This window comes from Polypterus senegalus, chromosome 12 (assembly GCF_016835505.1).
Source record: "Polypterus senegalus isolate Bchr_013 chromosome 12, ASM1683550v1, whole genome shotgun sequence".
In the NCBI taxonomy this organism is placed as follows: domain Eukaryota; kingdom Metazoa; phylum Chordata; class Cladistia; order Polypteriformes; family Polypteridae; genus Polypterus; species Polypterus senegalus.
In genome coordinates, this window is record NC_053165.1 from 143,386,216 (window position 1) to 143,407,039 (window position 20,824).

Sequence of the window (20,824 nt, forward strand, 5' to 3'; positions counted from 1 at the left end):
TCAAGGATGGCTTTTTCTAGACACATATAATTAACGTCCCTGGTGTCAAAGTTTTCTGTGATGTAAGAAGACGTGTCATTTTAGGAATATGGGGGAACATATGATGTTCATGTCATTAGCAGTCTATTGATAGTTAGTAACGCTTGGAATTTACACTTAAGGAGTTTTTGGGTGACAATGTACCTCACATCACCTCACATGAACAAATCAATGATTATACACCCACTGAGGAAAGTCTTCAGACCACTGTACTATGTGGTACCTGGCCGGGACGCCGAGGAGGACCGGAGGAGGGCTTGTGCCTCCTCTAGACCGCGAGGGGGCGTCCGCCCTGGTTATGTTGGGGGCCTCAGGTAAAGGGCTTGGAAGCCCAGCCCTGTAGGGACCCGTGGCCACCGCCAGGCGGCGCCCCAGTGCCTGAATATCCCATGTAAATATTTGTAAATAAACAGTGTGTTGGGTAAAACAACGATGTCCGTCTGTGTGTGTCTGGGCCAGCGTCCACAACTAATACTGAGTAGGACCTCCCTTTACTCTCACAACAGCCTCTGTTCTTTCTGGCATGGACTCTACAAGATGTTGGGAACATTCCTTCGAGATTCTGGACCATGTTCCTATGATTGCATCACACAATATCTGTAGGTCAGTTAGCCGCACATTCCTGCTGTGTATCTCCCATCCTTCAACATCCCAAAGGTGTTCTTCTGGATGCAGATCCAGTGACTGGGAAGACTACTGAAGAACACTGAACTTGTTTTCACATTCATGAAACCAGTTTGAGATGACTTTTGCCTTGTGACATTGTGCATTATCATGCTGGAATCAGCCATTAGAAGATAGGAAAATGGTGGCTATGAAGAGATGCACATAGTCAGCAACAAAACTCAAAATAGGACGAGGCATTCAAGCGATGAATGATTGGTATTGACTGGTCCAAAGTGTGTCAAAAATATTCCGTAACACCACCAAAACCAGTCTGGACTGTTGACACACAATGGGTTGGGTTTCATGGATTCATGCCGTTGGCGTCCAAATTTTGAGCCTACCATTGTGTACTTCAACAGAAATTAAGATTCATCTGACCAGGCTATATTTTTCCAGTCTTCAACTGTCCAGTTTTGGTGAGCCTGTGCTACAGCCTCAGCTTTTTGTTCTTGGCTGACAGGAGTGGAACCTGACATGGTCTTCTGCTGTTTTAGGCCATCTGCCCCAAGGTTCGGTGCGTTGTGCTTTCTGCAATGCTTTTCTGGTTATCACAGTTGTTATCTGTGTTACCATAACATTTCTATGAGCTTCAACCAGTCTGGCCGTTCTTCTTTAAACTCTCTCATCAACATCGTTTTTCCATCTGTGGAACTGCCAGTCGCAAGATGCTTTTTTTGCTTTTGACTCCATTCTAAATAAAAATCCTAGGAGATCAGCAGTTACAGTAAGGCTCAGACCAGCCCGTGCAGCTCCTACTATCATTCCTGGTGTTTGATGTGAACATAAATTGAAGTTCCCAACCTGCCTACGCAGGATTGTACACATTGCACTGCTTCCACATGATTGACTGATTAGATAATTGCATTGATAAGCAGGTGTACAGGTGTTCCTAATTATTTTTTCAGTGAATGTATGTAGGAAAAGAGTCTTGGTGAATACACCAGCATGTCATCAATATAAACGATGACATTTCAAGAAAGACTGAAACCCCATAAAGCAGGCTGACAAGATAATTGCACGGATAAGCAGGTATAGATATGTTCCTAAGAATTTGCTCAATGACTGTACGTAGAATGAGGACATGCAGCAGGACCTTTGATAGAACATTAGTTTAGTGATGGACAGACACATAGGAGCATGTGATGACAGCTAACAACATAATATGCAGTATATAACATAAACAGCGTAACCTAACATTTTCAGACCCTCTTACTCTACAGTAGTTCCAGCTGCACAGGGCCGGGCTTTTCTCCATCCTCTAGACATGGCACCCGTTCCCACAATTATGGTTGCACAGTCTGAAAAATTCAGTTGCCTGGGTTCAGGGTGGATAAACTGGCAACCCTCACAAGCACAGGAAGAATGTGAAAACTCTACAAAGAAAGTGAGTGGCTGTGGGATTAGGATCTGTGTGACCGTAGTGCTAATCGCTGCACCACCATACTGCTCTAATTCTGATTAATCGCATCATGAAATGCTGATTTCATTTAAAGAAACCCTAACCCTTTGGAGTTGGTAATGCCCCATTGCTGTAAAGCCATGCTCTCCATGAGTATAAAGTGTTCCTATAAAAAGCTTTAAGTCCTTTAATGGGAGAACAACTAAGGTTGGGGGACATCAGGCCAAATCCTGCCCCACCGTCTGGATGACAGTCAGTTCTGATTTCTAGTTTGACCCCTGGCTATGCGTATTATTTCAATTTTGCCCAAATCTGTGGCTCCACGAGTTGTCCTCTGAGATAAAGTCTTGGGTGACCACAGTGGGTTGCAGCAGGGAATGGCAGCACAAGGTTCCTGTGTGGTTACACATTGCTGGTGTTCCACAGCTGCGCCCTACAGTTACATCGGGACACGTTTCTGTTCCTATCACTGCTCTCAAATTTCCCTTTTTTTCCCATGAAATGAGCTAAGAAAGCTAAATCTGCTCCTACCTTCCTGCCGTTAGAGCCTTACTGCAGTTCCTACTTCTTGCTGACATCACAGCGCACACAAACAGGATTGGTTGATACAAACCATTCAACTATGCCAGTAAATGCCGTGCGCCCAGCTCAATTCCCTCATTTACCTCTGGCGTCCGGGGACAGTCAGACTTCTGCCAGACGAGAACAGCAAAGTGAGTCCAGGAGAGCAGGCTGCCCAAGACGTAGCCGACGCGGCTCTGCAGTGAACCACACGCCAGCAGAGGATAGTAGAGAAGAGGGTAGTAGAAAAGTGCCAGAATCTTCCAGAGCTCTGAGAACAGAAAAGTGTAGCAGCCACAGTCAGACAGATGTAAAGATGGAGCAGCCGCTGAGCAATAGAAACTCCGCTCCCAAGTCGCTCATTTGGACCTGAGCATAAGAGAGGGGCTCATTTTCTTTCTTTTTCAAATGATACTTTCTCCAGCTTGGCAATTGTTACTTACATGGCAGTGCACTGATAGTGGGTACCCTTCTCATGTTGTGGACAGGGCTTTCAGTCAAACCATAAGTAGACTTTATAACATGCACTCTAAGAGGATCCTGAAAAAACGAAAATCCTCATCCCACTGCGTCCTTCCATTCCACCCTGACACTCTCAACTCCCCCACAGGTCATCAAACAAAATTAGCAATTATGCAAACTGGTCCTTTCACAGGGGCCTTTTTTACCTAATCCTCCCATGACCTCCTTTCATGGATCACCTAACCTTTGCAAACTTCACAGAGGAGCACCCCATCCTCACCAGGCACTTTGAGCTGTAACAGGAGCCACCGTGTCACTTGCAAATATGTCACCGACAATACCCTTGTGTCTGGCCCGTCTGGTAAATTTTCCATTAAACAAGCCAGTCTAAAAATTGTATTTACTGCGTTTCTTATAGGAATTTGTCCAGCCATCTACATAGGTGAAAAAAGGAGATGGCTTGCAGACCATTTCAGGAGAGCACAGTTGAACTATCCATCCATCCATTATTCAACCCACAATATCCTAACTGCAGGGTCACGGTGGTCTGCTGGAGCTAATCCCAGCCCAACATAGGGCACAAGGGAGGAAATAAACCCCGGGCAGGGCGCCAGCCCACCACAGGGCACACACACACACAAACACACCCACACACCAAGCACACACTAGGGACAATTTAGAATCGCCAAGGCACCTAACCTGCATGTCTTTGGACTGTAGGAGGAAACTGAGCACCCGGAGGAAACCCACGCAGACTCGGGGAGACGGTTGAGCTATTAAAATCAAATTCACATGCCCTGATCATTGCCACACTGATCTCTCGGCTTTGTGTTCTTTCAGAAGACTTCAAAGACACTTTCAAAGAAAATCAGAAGAAGCTCAGCTCATTCTCAGCCTGGGATCACATAATTCTCCAGGTCTTAATGACTGACTAGCTTTTTATTCTTTCCCTCCATCTTCTCTAATGGCAGCTTTTTCTCCTCTCCTCTCACCATTTCTCCATTCATCTGCCCTGGCTTTGATTCCTCCTTCTTCTCTTATCCGCACTACCTGCTCTTTCCTTTTCAGCTGCACACCTAATGAAGACTTTACAGCTGTCACACACGTGCGCATGGGAGGCAGCTAAAGGGAAGACCAGGGGGTGGTGAGGTGCACTGATCCTTTCTCTTTTTCCACTGCAGACCCACCATGGAAAATTCCGCCAGGTCTCCTTGACCAGTGTTGTGCATGAACTAGCTCATTGAACAAGCTCAATTTTCTAAGAACGGTGAACTTAACGTAATGTATTTGCAAGTGAAGAACTTGAACGTGAGCTACTTCAGTGTTATGTGACATTCTGGATCTGGTTTAGGTCCAGATTAAACATTTTGCCTTACCCTGTTATGTGGGAGTGGAGATGAATCCAAATGCAGTATTTGGATAAGCGCAAATAGTGGACTTTTACGACTCATACAATTTTTTTGCCATTTATTTGTATTTGAAAAAAATAACGTAAAATCAAATAGGCTCTGTCTGTGTTTGCCTGCATGTGCTTAAGCTGGTGCCCTGCTGACATGAGCATGCGGTGAAGCTCCGCTTTTAAGAAAACGTTGTACTTCGCGAGGCCACTGTATATTTTTTTCTGTTGGACATGCAATATGTGACGTGAATTTTGACTGGCACCGTAATTTGACCGGCAGCATAATAGGTTAGTTCACCTACACGTTGGTTCCACAGTCACCATTTGTATCACACGGTTTTAAATAGAGCAGTAATTTTTATATATACTTGCATCTATTTAATTTCTTTTTTGACCGGGAGGATATGAGCATACAGTATATGGTTATACGTGTTTGTTGCTGGGTTTAACTCAATAAAGTGTATTTAAATAAAAAAGTCTTCATAATTATTGTATTTTATTCAAGAACACTGTAATAGCCTAATATAAGGCATGCAAAATTGAAAAAAGTAAACTCATGGGTCATTTATTCTCACTCTTTAAAAAATACAAAATGACCTGAACCTGAACTAGTTCAAAATTGAAATGGTGAACCATCCATCCATCCATCCATCCATCCGTTATCCAACCCACTACATTCTAACTACAAATTCACGGGGGTCTGCTGGAACCAATCCCAGCCAACACAGGGCGCAAGTCAGGAGACAAGCCCCGGGCAGGGTGCCAGCCCACCGCAGGGTGATGGTGAATTATGAATGTGAATTTATTTAATTTAATCTGTGTAAACTGAACTTTGAGCTAGTCCTTGTGAGGTGTGAACTTGCACGTCACTTCCAGTCAAGAGCTCCACGATGTCACTTCTGGTCTAGAAGACTCCCCTTCTGATTCTGGGCATAACTACCTCACTTCCTCTGCCTCATTTTAAAAACCCACCATCTCAACCTCACCAGTCAGTTCTATTTTGGACTCAATCCAGTACACATCTATGCTAAGAAATGTCCATTTTGCAGCCAGGTAAATTATACGGGTGGCTGCCCCAAATCTTTTTAGGGCTCTTGTCTCATCTTTGCAAAGTTGTGCCTTTCACCTTCTTTATTCTTCAGTGTGAAAATAACCTTTAACTTTTTTTATTTTTGACAGTACTTTTATTAAGATAACATAACATTTTATAATGCCGATAATCATAGGTATTATTGGGGTCTTGGGTATCTTTTACTTTTGGAAAAGAAACTGAACTGCTGGATGGCAAGTATGGGGGAGATACCAACACTTCATATTTAGCACAGCGCCAGGAAGATTTACTCAGACTGTGGAACAAAAGGAAGCCAAAACAGTAACAGCTGCAGCAGAAAATCGAGACGATTACCCAAAACAGTCACGGGAACATCCTAAGTTCCCAGAAGCATAAGCCTTACTTCACAATTCCCAGCTGTCTTGTTGAAAATGTGCTGAACTAAGAGACATGGCAACAGCATAAGGGTTCAGCTCCATGGCAAAGTGACCCTTGGCACTCAAGTGCCCTAGCATCATGAGTGGGACTGTGGTTGGCTACTGGCAACACTGAAAAAGATGGCCTTTTCTTTATTGTGTTTAATGTGCTTACAGTAAGTGATGCTGTTCTTTCATGACTTCTAGTACTCTGACAATTTTATTACGAATATAAAAACAGATATGAGAAGAACAGGCCTGTCATTGCATATGTAACTTGTGAAGCCAATGTTAAAATGGGTCAAATGATTGAACTTCCTGTGGTGCTTTTCTACACAACCTGATAATTGTTTCCATTGAGGAAGTTTTTTTTCCACCATTTGCGCAAACTTCATTGCGTTAGGTTAGTTGGCATCTCTGTTTAGGCCTGAAACTGAAACACAGCCTGTCAAGGTCTGGTTCCTGCCTTGTGTTCAGTACTGCTGGGCTAGGCTGAGGTTCTAACTTGAATGGTGTGGGTTCAGGACATGAGTAGGATGAATGGCTTATCCCAATAGTGGGACTGGAGTCTATGCTAGCAACGATTAGGCACATGCCCCAAACCAAGCCAAAGTCCACAAGTCTAATGCAAGGAAACCATTTGCTCACAGCCGGCCATTTTAGATCTGTAAATTGTCCTACATGTCTTTGGGAAAAACAGAACAGTCATTGAAACTCTGCAGCTCATTGTGGGCAAATAGTTTGTCAATTAAAAACAGCACTTTCTATTACTGACTTTTAGTTTATTCTTCAGTAGTAGGTGTTTGACATTTCAAATACCCCTTTCACCCATTAGGGTGATATAATTCCAAAATTCAGAGGGAATGTCAGTCTTGACGACTGCATTGTTGATCTCATTGCCTGAGGATGTCAGATTACACTGATTGGATTTGCCTGTAATGACAAACTACACGACTTCATGACGACTTCCCAGCACGGGTTCACAGTTCCGAAGCACCATGAGTTCGCCTTTTTTATTTAAATTCAGTAACAAGTTACCTGATCATGCCATTGCTGTATGAATGCTTTACAGGTACAGCGAGTTCAGCTGCAATCTAAAACCTTCCTTTTTTTTGTTCTTTTTCCTATTGTGTTGTGGAACGAGAATCATGAGACATCAGACAGATGAGCCTCTCTTCTGTTTGTGAGGTCCAAAACATTCATATTCCTTATTCATCACAACTGCTTTCTATTAATTGTACTTCCAGGTGAGTACTCAGTTCTTGTCAGCTTTCGCACAAGACCACCAGTACAACTTAAGACAAAATGAAACCTGTCTGAATCAGTCAGGGTGAGTGGCAGACTGGTTGGATTGAGTCACTGGGGATGTCATGTGACTGGCGGTCATGGGAGCGCAACACAACTACCTCTGACTCACTAAAATTTTGTAAATGAAATATGTAACGGAAAAAATCGCATGATATAGCCTTAATTTCTAAGGTCTACACTGTTGGATTTTACTTCTAAATTTCATCAAGCTTATGTAAGATATGGCTGGCCATGTACCCTGGCCAATACCCCCAGGCCGCCAGATGGAGCCCTCCTTGCGGCGTAGAGGTGCCCTGAATGCCAGAAGGGAATTATGGGCAGTGTTTTTTTAATGCACAGCCCTGCTGGATACAATGGGGGCCGCCAGGAGTCGCTGCAGGGAGGCCCAGGGACTATTTTCCCAACACCCCGGAAGTGCGTCCCACTCACATGGACAGAAGAAAAGTTTTTACCTGACCCAGAAGTGATAGAAAGTCACATGGACTGAGGGACAAACACTTCCGGGTCAAGGACTATAAAGGACTCTAGGAAATCCCAAACGGACGAGCTGAGTTGGGAGGCAGGGTGGCTAAGCGTCTGGGAGTTTGTGTATTGGTTACTGGAGAATTGTGGACAGGAGCGTGCTTTGTGCACATTATTATTATAATAAATACTAATTATCTGGACTTTTACCTGGTGTCTGACGTGTGGTCTGAGGGTACAAGGGAGCGAGAAAGTCCTAATCTGTCACACTAATTATTCTTTGGACGTTTTGCCCCCCACTAAGAAGTGATTCTTTGTGGTCTGGCATTTTCTGCCATTCCCTGATTCCTTACCTTGCGAATGACTGTGTTTGGTGTCAAAGGGGATGGTCTTGTCATTCACTTAGGTTTCCAGAGTGGCCTGTCTGATGTTCCTCGGTATGGTGTTTGTTTGCCTTCACTTTTGTGACCCTGGCTCTCTGGCCTTTTTGACCAAATCCTTTGATATTATTTTACTGGTTAGTTTGGATGTAGAAATTTACCCTTGACAATCCCAAACTTCAATTAGGATGTTGGATTTGAAGATACAACCTGCTGGATTTGCTTTATTTGAATGCTGATGCCTGCTGTACAAATGAGAAGATCAGACCATCACACTGCCACCTACAAGTCTGTGATCGACAGTAGAAGCTCACTTATTCAAGATACAAGTTTTTTAATATTTATATTTTTCTTGAACTTCTGTAACTAAGCATTTCACTACAGTTTGTACTATGTGTATAACTATATGTCCACAAATACAATCTGATTCGATATGGTTGATTCATTCTTAGGGAGCAACGGGAAATGGATCATTCTATTAAAACTTCAAAAAAGGAATAGAATTTATTTATTCATAAAATGCATTCTAATTTACTATGCACTAAGCAAGCCATAATTTAATAAAAAATTATTCAGTATTTACATATATCTATGTATTTTGTGACGGGTGGCCACGGCCATTACCTGGCTGGGGTGCCAACAGAACGGAATGGAGGGAACACTGATGAGGCAATACCTCCCCTGGGACGCTACAGGGCAGCCCTTCTGGGCGGCTGTGGCACCACGGATTCCTGCAGGGCATGCTGGGAGCTGGTGTTTGGTACAGCCCTGTTGGGTTCCATGAAGGCCTCAAGGGGGAGCTACAGAGCTCTATAATGGACTTCTACCATATCTGGGAGTGATTCCAGGTAATCCTGATGAACCACCTGGAACACTCCAAGGACCTATAAAAGGATCAAAGTCACCACCACTTACAATAATAGCCTGAGCCGGGAGGCAGAGTACGAAGCTTATGACGAGGAGTGGAGGCGGAAGGACTGGTGAAGAGAAGGGACTGTGGTGCTGTATGGACTGTGCTGTACTTTGGTGGAGCAAAGAAGAAACGCATCCTCAGCTGTAAATAATTTGTGTGCTGTATAGTGAAACTTGTGTCCTTCATGTCCGTGTTAGGTTAGGCTTCACAATGTATATCTAAAATTGTCGAAAATGTACCTGGGGAAAATCCAGTCTGTGAGCTATGTCATCATTGTTAGGTTGCAAGTTTTGCGAATGACCCACATGTTAACCGTTTTAGGCAAAAAATGTTTGTATATCTCTCGGATGGCCTTGGATCTAAAATCCCTTCGAAATGTTTAACAGCAGTATTAGGAATAATGACTGATGGGATAACAGTGTTTGTAAATCCTATATCACCAGGGGCAGATCTAACATCAGTGGATTCCAGGTGCGTGCCCAGTAGGACAAAGATCAAGTGATCGAGTCTCCTCGCTGAAGTGACCAAGAGGAACAACCTGACCCCAACCCCTAGGTAATGGCCCATGCTCGGTGAAACAATCGTATGTCTACATGCAGAATGCAAGAGTAGGAAATACCGCTGTCACTCATGGGTGGCTGGGAGACAACTTCAAGGCCTATTAGCTTGTAATTCCAACCCAAGCCAAGGGTTGGCGCTGTCTTGCAACACTTATCTCCTTCTCCTTCAGGTCTAGAAACCAACATCTCGCGGGCACATGACCTTGTTCTAGTTCCAGGGCTCCCTCCTCTTTCTCCTCAGTGACTTTATAACTGGCACCACCATCACCTTTCTCTGGTCGTCTTTGAAGACATTAATTTGAGTTTATTATTTTGTTATATAACATACAGGGTTTGTCTAAATGGTGCCCCAAATATTTATGTTTGTTCTTTGTTTCATTTAAACTACACATTGTGCACGTGCTACATTATTAAAAGTAAGATTAACTCTATGTTAAGCAGCTAAGTCACCCAGGGGCCTATAGGGGGGTCTTAATCTGAGTTTGTATACCACACTACTTGTATGAGGACTCATTTTGCTCAACTTGAAGAATCCCACCGTTTACAACTCTGTATGAAAGTGATGTTCTATATTATCTCAAATTGGAAAGGAAATGAATTCTCATGTTGAGTATCTGTTCAGAATTGTTTAAAATTTTTGGAAGGAACAACTTCATTTGATACTGAACAATTCAATTTTATTTGCTGTTTATTTTTAATGAAGAAACACTTTAGACAGGGCAGCGTATAGCCATAGGCCATGAGTGCTGGGTGGGTTTCACGGTTTAGTCAGAATGTATTATTGTTAGTGATGAGCAAAACAGCGGGGTTTCGTTTCACATACAGTTTCTCAAAATTGCCTTTAAAATTAACCATGCATGTGATTTAGCAATTGTGAAGTGAGAAACCCTCTTAAATTAAATTTCCTGGATTTATTTTTTAAGGTTTTTGGGGTTAGAAGGTAAAGAATAAGACTCCCAGAGGGTCATTCTGTAGTCGAAACGCTATACTTGGTCTTCCTCCAGCACCATCCCAAAGTTCCATGGCTGCTTTCAGGGGGCAACACACAACATCATTGAACTGCCTGCCTGCACATTCACGCTGCTAGTGCCACCTCGTACCAGTCTCTTAGGGTCAGAGGTAACACTATGGGTAGCACAGCGGCCACATACCCAGGTCAAGGGATTTTAGCAATGGTAAGGCGCTTGAGGGTATTTGCTTTCCAGCTGTGCTAACTTTCCATGATCTGCACCATAATAAACTGTGCTGGGCTTTTCCACATGAAGAAAAAGACTGCAGATGAGATGAAAAAATATACAGTGATCCCTCGCTATATCGCGCTTCGACTTTCGCGGCTTCACTCCATTGTGGATTTTAAATGTAAGCATATCTAAATATATATCACAGATTTTTCGCTGGTTCACGGATTTCTGCGGCCAATGGGTCTCTTAATTTATGGTGTACGCTTCCTCAGTTTGTTTGCCCAGTTGATTTCATACAAGGGATGCTATTGGCGGATGGCTGAGAAGCTACCCAATCAGAGCATGTATTACGTATTATATAAAACTCCTCAATGATATACGAAATGCTTCCAGCGCGGTACTTCGCATACTTCAAAGCTCTAACAGCCTGTATTGATTTTTGATTGTTTGCTTTTCTCTGTCTCTCTCACTCTCTCTGACATTCTCTGCTCCTGACAGAGGGGGTTTGAGCAGAGGGGCTGTTTGCTTAGAAGATACGGACGCTCCTCTCAAAAATGCTGAAAGACTACCTTCACATTGATCCCTTCATTGCGGCCACTTTATCGCGGTGCTTTGCATATTTAAAAGCCCAACAGCCCTATTGATTTTTGCTTGTTTACTTTTCTCTCTCTCTCTCACACACTGACATTCTCTGCTCCTGATGCACACTCCTTTGAAGAGGAAGATATGTTTGCATTATTTTAATTGTGAGAAAGAACTGTCATCTCTGTCTTGTCATGGAGCACAGTTTAAACTTTTGACTAAAGGGTGTTATTTCATGTCTAGAGGGCTCTAATAATGCTAAAAAACGTATTTAGAAGGTCGTAAACAGGTTTTCAATGCTCTAACTGCGAAAATATTAGATTTATAAATAAAGAATCCTACTTCGTGGAAATTCATTTATCTGTCTGGAGCGAATTAACCGCGATATACGAGGGTTTACTGTATAACTGTGCGGAGAATATTTATAAACAGCGTGGGAGAGTTTCTAAGAGCTTAAAATATATAAAAATAACCATACAAACATATGGTTTCTACTTTGCGGACTTTCACCTATCGTTTCACCTTGTGTTCCAGAACCCCCCGCGATCGAGGGGGGATTACTATAAACTCATTGAATGGATTTCACTTGCAGAGAAGCACCATTGCTTAGTGAAATTCCGTGTGAAGAAAAACGCTATGTGTCACTGCAATTTCAGTTTCACACAAACTGTTTCGCTCGTCACTAATTTATGCATTTGCTATGTTTTGTGACTGAAGTGCATTTTGTTATTGTGTTTTGTTCTTTAAATAAATTAAAATAAAATAAATCAGGAAAACTGATTTTTAGTTTAGCAGTATGGCTTTTTTGAATTCTCATTACTTTCTATTTGTGATCTTACTACTTCTGCTGTTTTTGAGTAATTCATGCGTGTCACTTACTGACTCCAGGAGGTGAATCTCCTCTTATTCTAACTTCTTCTTCCAAATTCACTGCCTGCCTGACATTACCAGCTTCATGCTTTAAAGTGGTTTAAGATGTTTAGGCATGTCAGGAAGTTATAATAACGATAAGAAATGGGCACCTGAATAGCTTAACAAATGATTAAAATAGGGTGTTCAATTTTAAGGCTTGACAACATCCATCAGTATATGCTGAGCACTTTGAGTAGTGAGAAAAGCACTATATAAATGCAAAGAATTATCATTATTATTAACACAGCAGTTCTTTTTTGTAAGGTATGTGCAGGGCTCTTCAGGACTCAACAAGTGACATTGTCTGTGAAATAAAGAACGCTGTTCTGTTTTGGAGGTTTTCTTCAAGGAGAAAAAAAAATTATCTAAGCAATGCTTACAATTAGAATTCAGGGTACAACATCTAAACCAGGGGTCTCTAACTCCAGTCCTGGAGGGCTGCAGTGGCTGCAGGTTTTCATTCTAACCCTTTTCTTAATTAGTGACCTGTTTTTGCTGCTGATTAATTTCTTTTGAAATAATTTTAACTAGCCGAAGCCCGCCGTAGCATACGGCGGTGTAAGAATAGGAATGGAAAACGGTGAGAACGGAATTCAGTATAACAAAGGCTTAGGAAACCACCATCGCAGTATAATGAAAATAGCAAGGAGCGAAACCAATGCCAATGGTCAAGAGAGTACCTTCCTGTAGCAGGCTACGGAAAACATAGACATTTATAGATAGACACTGCACTCACTGTGTTGCCCAGTCGACACGATAAGTCAGTGTGTCCGCCATATTGCGAGTGGTAAAAGTACCATTTAAACTAATACAGGTAGACGTGGAAACCGGGTTTTCTGATGAAAAACAATAACGTTTTAAACAGTATCGTTTACATACAACAGTTTTTGGTGAATTGTTTACATGCAATTATTTATATCCATTTATACACTAAATACACTGGCTCTGTGAGTTGGCAATCGTGGCTCTCTGTCTTGCGTGCGGTGTAAAGTCAACGTGGCTCAGAGGTGCATGTGGACTTCTGCACAGACGAAAGCGACTGAGGCTGTGTTTGGTGAGTTGTTGCGTGCCTCGAGAGAGACGCTGGACTCGGGGGGGCGGTTACAGTTGGCGTGCATGGCTCTGTCGTGCATATCCCATGACGCGGTAGGAGGGTTAGAGTGGGTGGGCAGGGCTCTGTCTTGCTTGCGCCCACTGTCTTGCGTGCCCTCAGTGTCTTGCTTGCGCTCACTGTCTTGCGTGCCCTCAGTGTCTTGCTTGCGCTTAGTGTCTTGCGCGCCCTTAGTGAATTATATATATAGATTGACTTGTTTTTTATGATTTGTTCCACAGAATTTCTTCATTGTTCCTCTGAATTGCTTCATTTCTTTCCTTAAACAGAAATAAAATTTGAAGTGAGATCAACTAAGTCAGGGCCTCAAACTCCAACCAATTTCACTCCAAACAGTTGCTTAATTAGACGCCGAGTCTTGTTGCTAATTAAACTCGTTCTTTAATTCTATGGCTTGTTGCTGCTCTCATTGTGCGAGTGCAGACATTTTCAAAATTGTTGATTTATCCTTTACTTTTCTAAGAGCACAGTTAAATGTCTTGGGGACCTGAACAAATCAATATTCCTGAGACCTCCATTCTTTTTATTTTCAGATATGATATTTTTCAGGTATGATGTTCACAGTTTGCTGGTCATGCTTTGGTTCATTTTGAGTCTCATTATTATTTGGCTGTTAATTACAAAAAAAGAAACAAGCGGTCTGAGTCTTCAAGAGCAAATCAAATAAAATGAATTGAAAAGAAGTTAAATAGTAGCAAAATAGGTCACTAATTAAGAAAAGGGTTAGAATGAAAACCTGCAGCCGCTGCAGCCCTCCAGGAATGGAGTTTGAGATCCCTGATATAAACTGAGAAGCATAAAGGATGCCCTAACGGCTTACAAAGGAAATCACTCGAAAGCAGATGGAGTAAAATAACCCAAGCACGAAGTGTACAAGTTCAAAAAAAGAATTGACATCGGCCCCCTTCAGCAGATTTAATTGTTTTAGGAAACCCTGGACACATCCCAGGGTCATTAAGCACATAAAACTTGTGAACTCATCTAAAGGAAATCCTGAAACGCTAAAGACTAATTAATTTTGATTGAAATTGGATCATGGGAACTTTTAAATTGCTGAATAAAATTCTCATTTTATGTCAGAAGTGTCCCTAAAAATTCTCTTTTCAAAGTTTTACATAAACGTTGTAGAAAATGTTGGCAGAGACCCTAACTGAGGCTTCCAGCTTTTTCCTGCTATTTTACATTTATATGCGTTTTGCCATCTATAGCACTGCAACTGTGTTTCCTGGAAAAATGCTTCATAAAAAGATGGAAGTGAGTAAAATAACTGGCACTATTTATAAGAAATAATTTTGAAATTCCTAACAAATTTGGAGAAACTGTAGAAATTCTAAAATTGTTGGATAAAAGGCCTGATGTGTTCACTGGACAGCGGAAACCTTGTCAATCTTCAGTCTCCAACACTTAATGAACGCTTAGGGCAGATTTCCTTCTGTAAAGTGAGCACTTAGCTTCCTATTGTTATTTACACATCTGGATCATGAACAGCAGATAGGCTACCAAAGACAATGATATTCTCCACATTAAAATATGGACCGAGTAGACCCAGCTTTATGTATTTTGTGGTGGCATTTCATAGCGGCTTATTAATTATTGTTATTTCTTGTATCTCCTCCTTCTCTCATGGTTGAACTTAGATCCACGCCCTGTGGACATAAGTCTCATTAAACTGCTTCAAGACTTAGCACTGTACATCTTTACCTTGAGTTGTTGGAGTGGATTCCTTAATAAATGGCAGAGGGTGCTTTGCCACAACCAAGATACTCAGCTTGCACATGAGCAGTCCAAAAACAGCCGTGGCCAGGCCTTTGTGCTGCGTCTGGTTGAGCATGTTGACAGGGCTAGGGGAACAGGGTGGAGAGAAACACAAAAGAAGTTTTAGTGGACACTTTGCTCAAAAATGTCTTCATCTTTCTTCTATCTATTTAGAAACTGGACAAGGGCATCGGCGGTGCTGACAGAGCTCCCTTGGTACAGACTGTGAACTTGGGAATGAAGCCAGACACAGTGGAGCTGCCATAGAATGACACCCAGGCTCTGATCTACAGTAAGATCTAAAGCATAGCTTCTAGTCCTGGTGCTTGGTGTCTCAACTTGACACATGCACTCACTGCACTACTGTAACAGCTGGGTTGGTCAAACTTTGCCTATGAAGAACATTTTCATTAAGACTTGAAGCACAATAAAAAGGTGAGATGAGCAGTAGACCACTGTGGCAAAAGGATCCTGAGATGAAACACCACTTGTGTAAAAACCCCATTTTGAGCTGTGAAGACAGAGCTTTAAATAGCGAAATCAAATAAACAGAAATACAAAATCCAAACATAAGAAGCACCGCCGTTTACTCTGGTCCTGAAGGAAGAGGTTTATTAAAAAGCAATGTCATCCAGTTGCTCAGCATTCAGCATCATCTTCAAAGCAACCCCGATATTGTCATGTGTATGGAGTTCAGTGAAATTCTTACTTGTATGTGCTAATAAACATGTAACATGTCACCACTCTCTGGTGCCGCGATTAGTGAATATTACTACCTTACCCTAAAAAGTCTGTCTTCATAACCCAAGATAACTTCCTTAGGTCTAAAGTAGCATTAGAATGTGAAGTTAATGGAATATATTTTAAGAGTTATACACTCACTGGCCACTTTATTAGGTACAACGTGCCTTTTCCCTACAGAACTACCATAATTCTTCATGGAAGAGATTCAACAAGGTGCTAGAAATATTCCTCAGGGATTTTGGTCCATATTGACATGATAGCATCACGTAGTTGCTGCTGATTTGTTGGCTGCACGTCCATGATGCCGATCTCCCATTCCACCACTCCAAAAGTGCTCTACTGGATTGAGATCTGCTTACTGCGGAGGCCATTTAAGTACAGTGAACTCATTGTTATGTTCAAGAAACCAGTTTGAGATGATCTGAGTTTTGTGACATGGCATATTAAACTGCTGGAAGTAGCCATCAGAAGATGAGTACACTTTAGTCATTACAGATGGACGTGGTCAGCAACAATACTCAGGTAGGCCGTGACATTTAAACGATGCTCAGTTGGTACTAGGGGCCCAAAGAGTGGAAAGAAAATATGCCCCACACCATTACACCACCACCACCAGCCTGCATCATTGATACAAGGCAGGATCCATGCTTCCATGTTGCTGATGTCAAATTCTGACCCTACCATCTGAATGTTGCAGCAGAGATCAATACTCCTTATACCAGGCAACGTTTTTCCAATCTTCTACTGTCCAATTTGGTGAGCCCGTGTGAACTGTAGCCTCAGTTGTCTGTTCTTAGCTGACAGGAGAGGCACCCGGTATGGTCTCCTGCTGCTGTAGCCCGTCTCCTTCAAGGTTTGATGTGTTCAGAGATGCTCTTCTGCAAACCTTGGTTATACCAAGTGGTTATTGGAGTTACTGTTGCCCTTCTATTAGCTCAAACCAGCGTGGCCATTCTCCTTTGACCTATGGCATCAACAAGGCATTTTTGCATATAGAACTAACACTGGATATTTCCCCCTTTTTCTGACCATTCTCTGTAAACCCTAGAGATGGTTGTGTGAGAAAATCCCAGTAGATCAGCAGTTTCTGAAATACTCTGACCTGCTCGTCTGGCATCAACAACCATGCCATACTCAAAGTCAGTTCAAGCACCTTTCTTCTCCATTCTGATGCTCAGCTTGAACTCCAGCAGCCCGCCATGCGAATGTGTAAATGCCTAAATGCACTGAGTTGCTACCATGTGATTGGCTGATTAGATATTGGCGTTAACAAGCAGTTGAATAGCTGTACCTACTAAAGTGGCCGGTGAACGTACATTGGTTTCCCATAAAAGGAATAACTATAGTATTTAACCTATGCATTTACAATCAAAAACAAAACTCATCAAAACACCAGTCACTGAATGCCTCAGTGGAATCTCATTGCAGACTTCTAGTGTGCCACTTCATTGAGAAGCCAATCAAACTACTCATATCTGATGGTGTTTAGAGCCTTCACATTATACGCCAGTGATGCCACATGATATGTCCACTCCTTCTCAACATGCTCATTTCAAGGCGTACCTTATCTTCATTCTCATAAAACATTCCTACACTATGCTTAATATTATATTGTGGAAGGGTTACCTGACTAAAAAGTAATGACAGCTCTCGAGTAGATACGTCTTGTAGAGGGCATGTCGTGTAGTAGGACTGCCTCTCAGGTCTCAACATGGTCTTGTACACACCTCATAAGAGCTATAGCTCAAAGTTCAGTTCACAGAGATTAAAATGAATACATTCACGTTCATAGTTCACCATTTCAATTTTGAACTAGTTCATGTTCAGTTTGTTTTGTATATTTTAAGGAGTGAGAATAAGTGACCCATGAGTTTACTTTTTTCAATTTTGCATGCCTTATATTAGGCTATTACAGTGTTCTTGAATAAAATACAATAATTATGAAGACTTTTTATTTAAATACAATTTACTGAGCTATATCCAGCAACAAACATGTAAAACCATATATGCTGATATCCTCCTGGTCAAAAAAGAAATTAAACAGATGCATAGATGCAAGTATACATATATATTATTGCTCTATTTCAAACCGTGTGACACAAATGGTGACTCTAGAACCAGCGTGTAGGTGAACTAACCTATTACACTGCCGGTCAAAATATGGGTCATATACAGGTAATACATGTCCAATGGGGAAAAATATAAAGTGGCCTTGCGAAGTACAACGTTTTCCTAAAAATGAAAGCGGAGCTTCACCGTGTGCTTGTGTCAGCAGGGGTGCAGCTTAAGCACAAGCAGGCAGACACAGACAGTGCAATACTTGATATTAAGTTATTTTTTCTGAATACAAATAAATGGAAAAATATTTGTATGAAATAAATATTCGTAAAAATCCACCATTTGTGCTTATCCAAATACTGTATTCGGATTCAGCTCCACTACTACACTATATGGTAAGGCAAAATGTTAAATCTGGCCCTAAACCAGACCCAGAATGTTACATAAAACTGAACTAGCTCACGTTCAAGTTCTTCACTTGCAAATACGTTACGTTAAGTTCACCGTTCTTAGGAAAATGAGCTTGTTCAATGAACGCGCTCTTTGGAACTAGTTCATGCACAACACTGGCTGCAGCCACAGCCTGACCTCTCGTGGAGTTTACACAGTAGTGTAAATCACATGACATAAATGTACAGTTCAAGGTCCTGAATTGAGGACCTCCAGAGGTCAACAGGTAGGCTCAGCTCAAATTCCTAATTACTGACATCACATGACCCATATGGTAGAATGTTCTCCAAGTTCTCAAGTGAGAACGAATGAGTATTACTGCACCAGAAATCTAGAACACTGAGATACTGACTATCGCCCGCCCTCTCGTGGAGTTTACACAGTAGTGTAAATCACATGACATAAATGTACAGTTCAAAGTCCTGAATTGAGGACCTCCAGAGGTCAACTGGTAGGCTCAGCTCAAATTCCTAATTACTGACATCACATGACCCATATGGTAGAATGTTCTCCAAGTTCTCAAGTGAGAACGAATGAGTATTACTGCACCAGCCATCTAGAACACTGGGATACTATCGCCCGACCTCTCGTGGAGTTTACACAGTAGTGTAAATCACATGACATAAATGTACAGTTCAAAGTCCTGAATTGAGGACCTCCAGAGGTCAACAGGTAGGCTCAGCTCAAATTCCTAATTACTGACATCACATGACCTATATGGTAGAATGTTCTCCAAGTTCTCAAGTGAGAACGAATCAGTACTACTGCACCAGAAATCTAGAACACTGAGATACTGACTATCCTAAAGATGAGTGCTCTGTCCTTGTTATCAGTCAAATGTTTATAATGACTAGCAGAAGTTCTGCATTATTTTTTATGAAAGGATTGGGAAATAACTATAGTCAGGAAAACCAAACAAAGTCAATACTAGAAGATTAAATTAAACCAAATGCCAAAATCAAAACCAAACAATAGTAATCAAAAGATAGTCAGAAAAAAATTAGCATGAATCACTGTTCAATTTTGAATATAGCAGCAGGTCTCCTTTTAAGATTCACCTGAATCATTTGCCATCATTAGGTTCTCACAAACCAGCGGCCATGCAGAACGTAAACTTCTCAGGTAATCAGATGCACTAGGGACAATGTAGAAACTGTGTAAAAGTCCAAGCTGCGAGGTTGGAATTCATACAAGCATTTAAATGGTTATATTTGTAGGACTGAATAATAAAAAACATTTCTAGCAAATTCAGCCAGAGGTAACTGATCACTCCAGTCTATTTGACTTGAATGAATGAATAATGCAGCAAAGGAATTTTTCTAAATCCTGATTTACTCTCTCAGTCTGACCATTAGATTCAGGTAGGTTAAATTCACAGTACAACCCATTAGCTTACAAACACTTTCCAAAATTTGGATACAAACTATGATCTTTGGTCAGAAATGATTGAAGATTTGAATCTGTATAAGCAAACAATATGTGTAAGAAAGATAACTCCTTGGCAGAAGGGAACGTCTTGAGCAAAATAAAATGAGCATATTTAGAAAAGCAATCAATTACCACAAAAACTGCTATATAGCCTTTAGAGAATGGAAGATCAGCAGTTAGTTCATTAATGACACAGAATAATGTCAAAAATGTCAGAGAAAAATGATTAACTTCTAAAGAAAGCAGTAACTCAAACAACTAGCAGCAGAATTAGATTTCTTGGGTTTTGTTGATTTCAAGATTATTTTTATTTTTACCTAAAAGAACATTACAAATCCTAACAACATTTCACCCTTTGCAATCAATTAAATGGCAGTTCTCGGAGAGTGAGTGAGAGTGGTCATGAGCTCTTGGCTCTTTGTACCTATGACTTGAGCTCTGGATGGCTACCATGTAAATTGGCCTACCAATCCTGTATAATGTAAATCACAGCTCAGCCCACTCATTTCTGTAACTGCAGAAACAAAATATGAGCTCACCTGAGTAAACCTGGAACCCCATTAAAAAGGCCCAGGCACAGTCGCTTCCGTCTAGTAAAGGCAGCAAGAACCAAAAGAACGACGAGCTGAAAAAAAACCCAGCATAAAGCGTATTATAAATAATGGTGAGAGAAAGCTGTAAATGAACAGAAATATTACTAATAACAACAAGAATATGAACACTATGCTGTAAAAATAATTATAACAATTCTATAGTATTAATGATAAATAAAATACTGTTAAAATGAAATAAATACAAATTACATTGACAACAAGCCATTTTGATTGTTGTCTAAGAGTTTTTTTCGTAGTCAGTTCCTGAGTGATTCCTGCTACAATCCTCTCTGATAAATGAGGATATTTTAAAAACAAGTAAGCTGTTCAATGGAAAATGCAATTTAAATACTACTCTTCAAATCTTTATACAGCAGAAATGTATCATGACTTT

The 20,824-nt window shown here is 41.3% G+C and overlaps 1 protein-coding gene across 4 annotated transcripts in view; it reads right to left on the bottom strand.

Annotated features, from left to right (window-relative positions):
* The window catches only part of stra6 (signaling receptor and transporter of retinol STRA6), a 116,177-nt gene that overhangs the window by 43,350 nt on the left and 52,003 nt on the right, over positions 1-20,824 (bottom strand). For all 4 annotated transcript variants that reach the window (XM_039773696.1, XM_039773699.1, XM_039773698.1 and 1 more), the window contains 3 exons: positions 20,377-20,462; positions 15,104-15,243; positions 2,770-2,936 (listed from right to left, as the gene is read on the bottom strand). In XM_039773696.1, the coding sequence (XP_039629630.1) occupies positions 2,770-2,936; positions 15,104-15,243; positions 20,377-20,462 (393 nt within the window). The remainder of the gene's footprint in view (positions 1-2,769; positions 2,937-15,103; positions 15,244-20,376; positions 20,463-20,824) is intronic.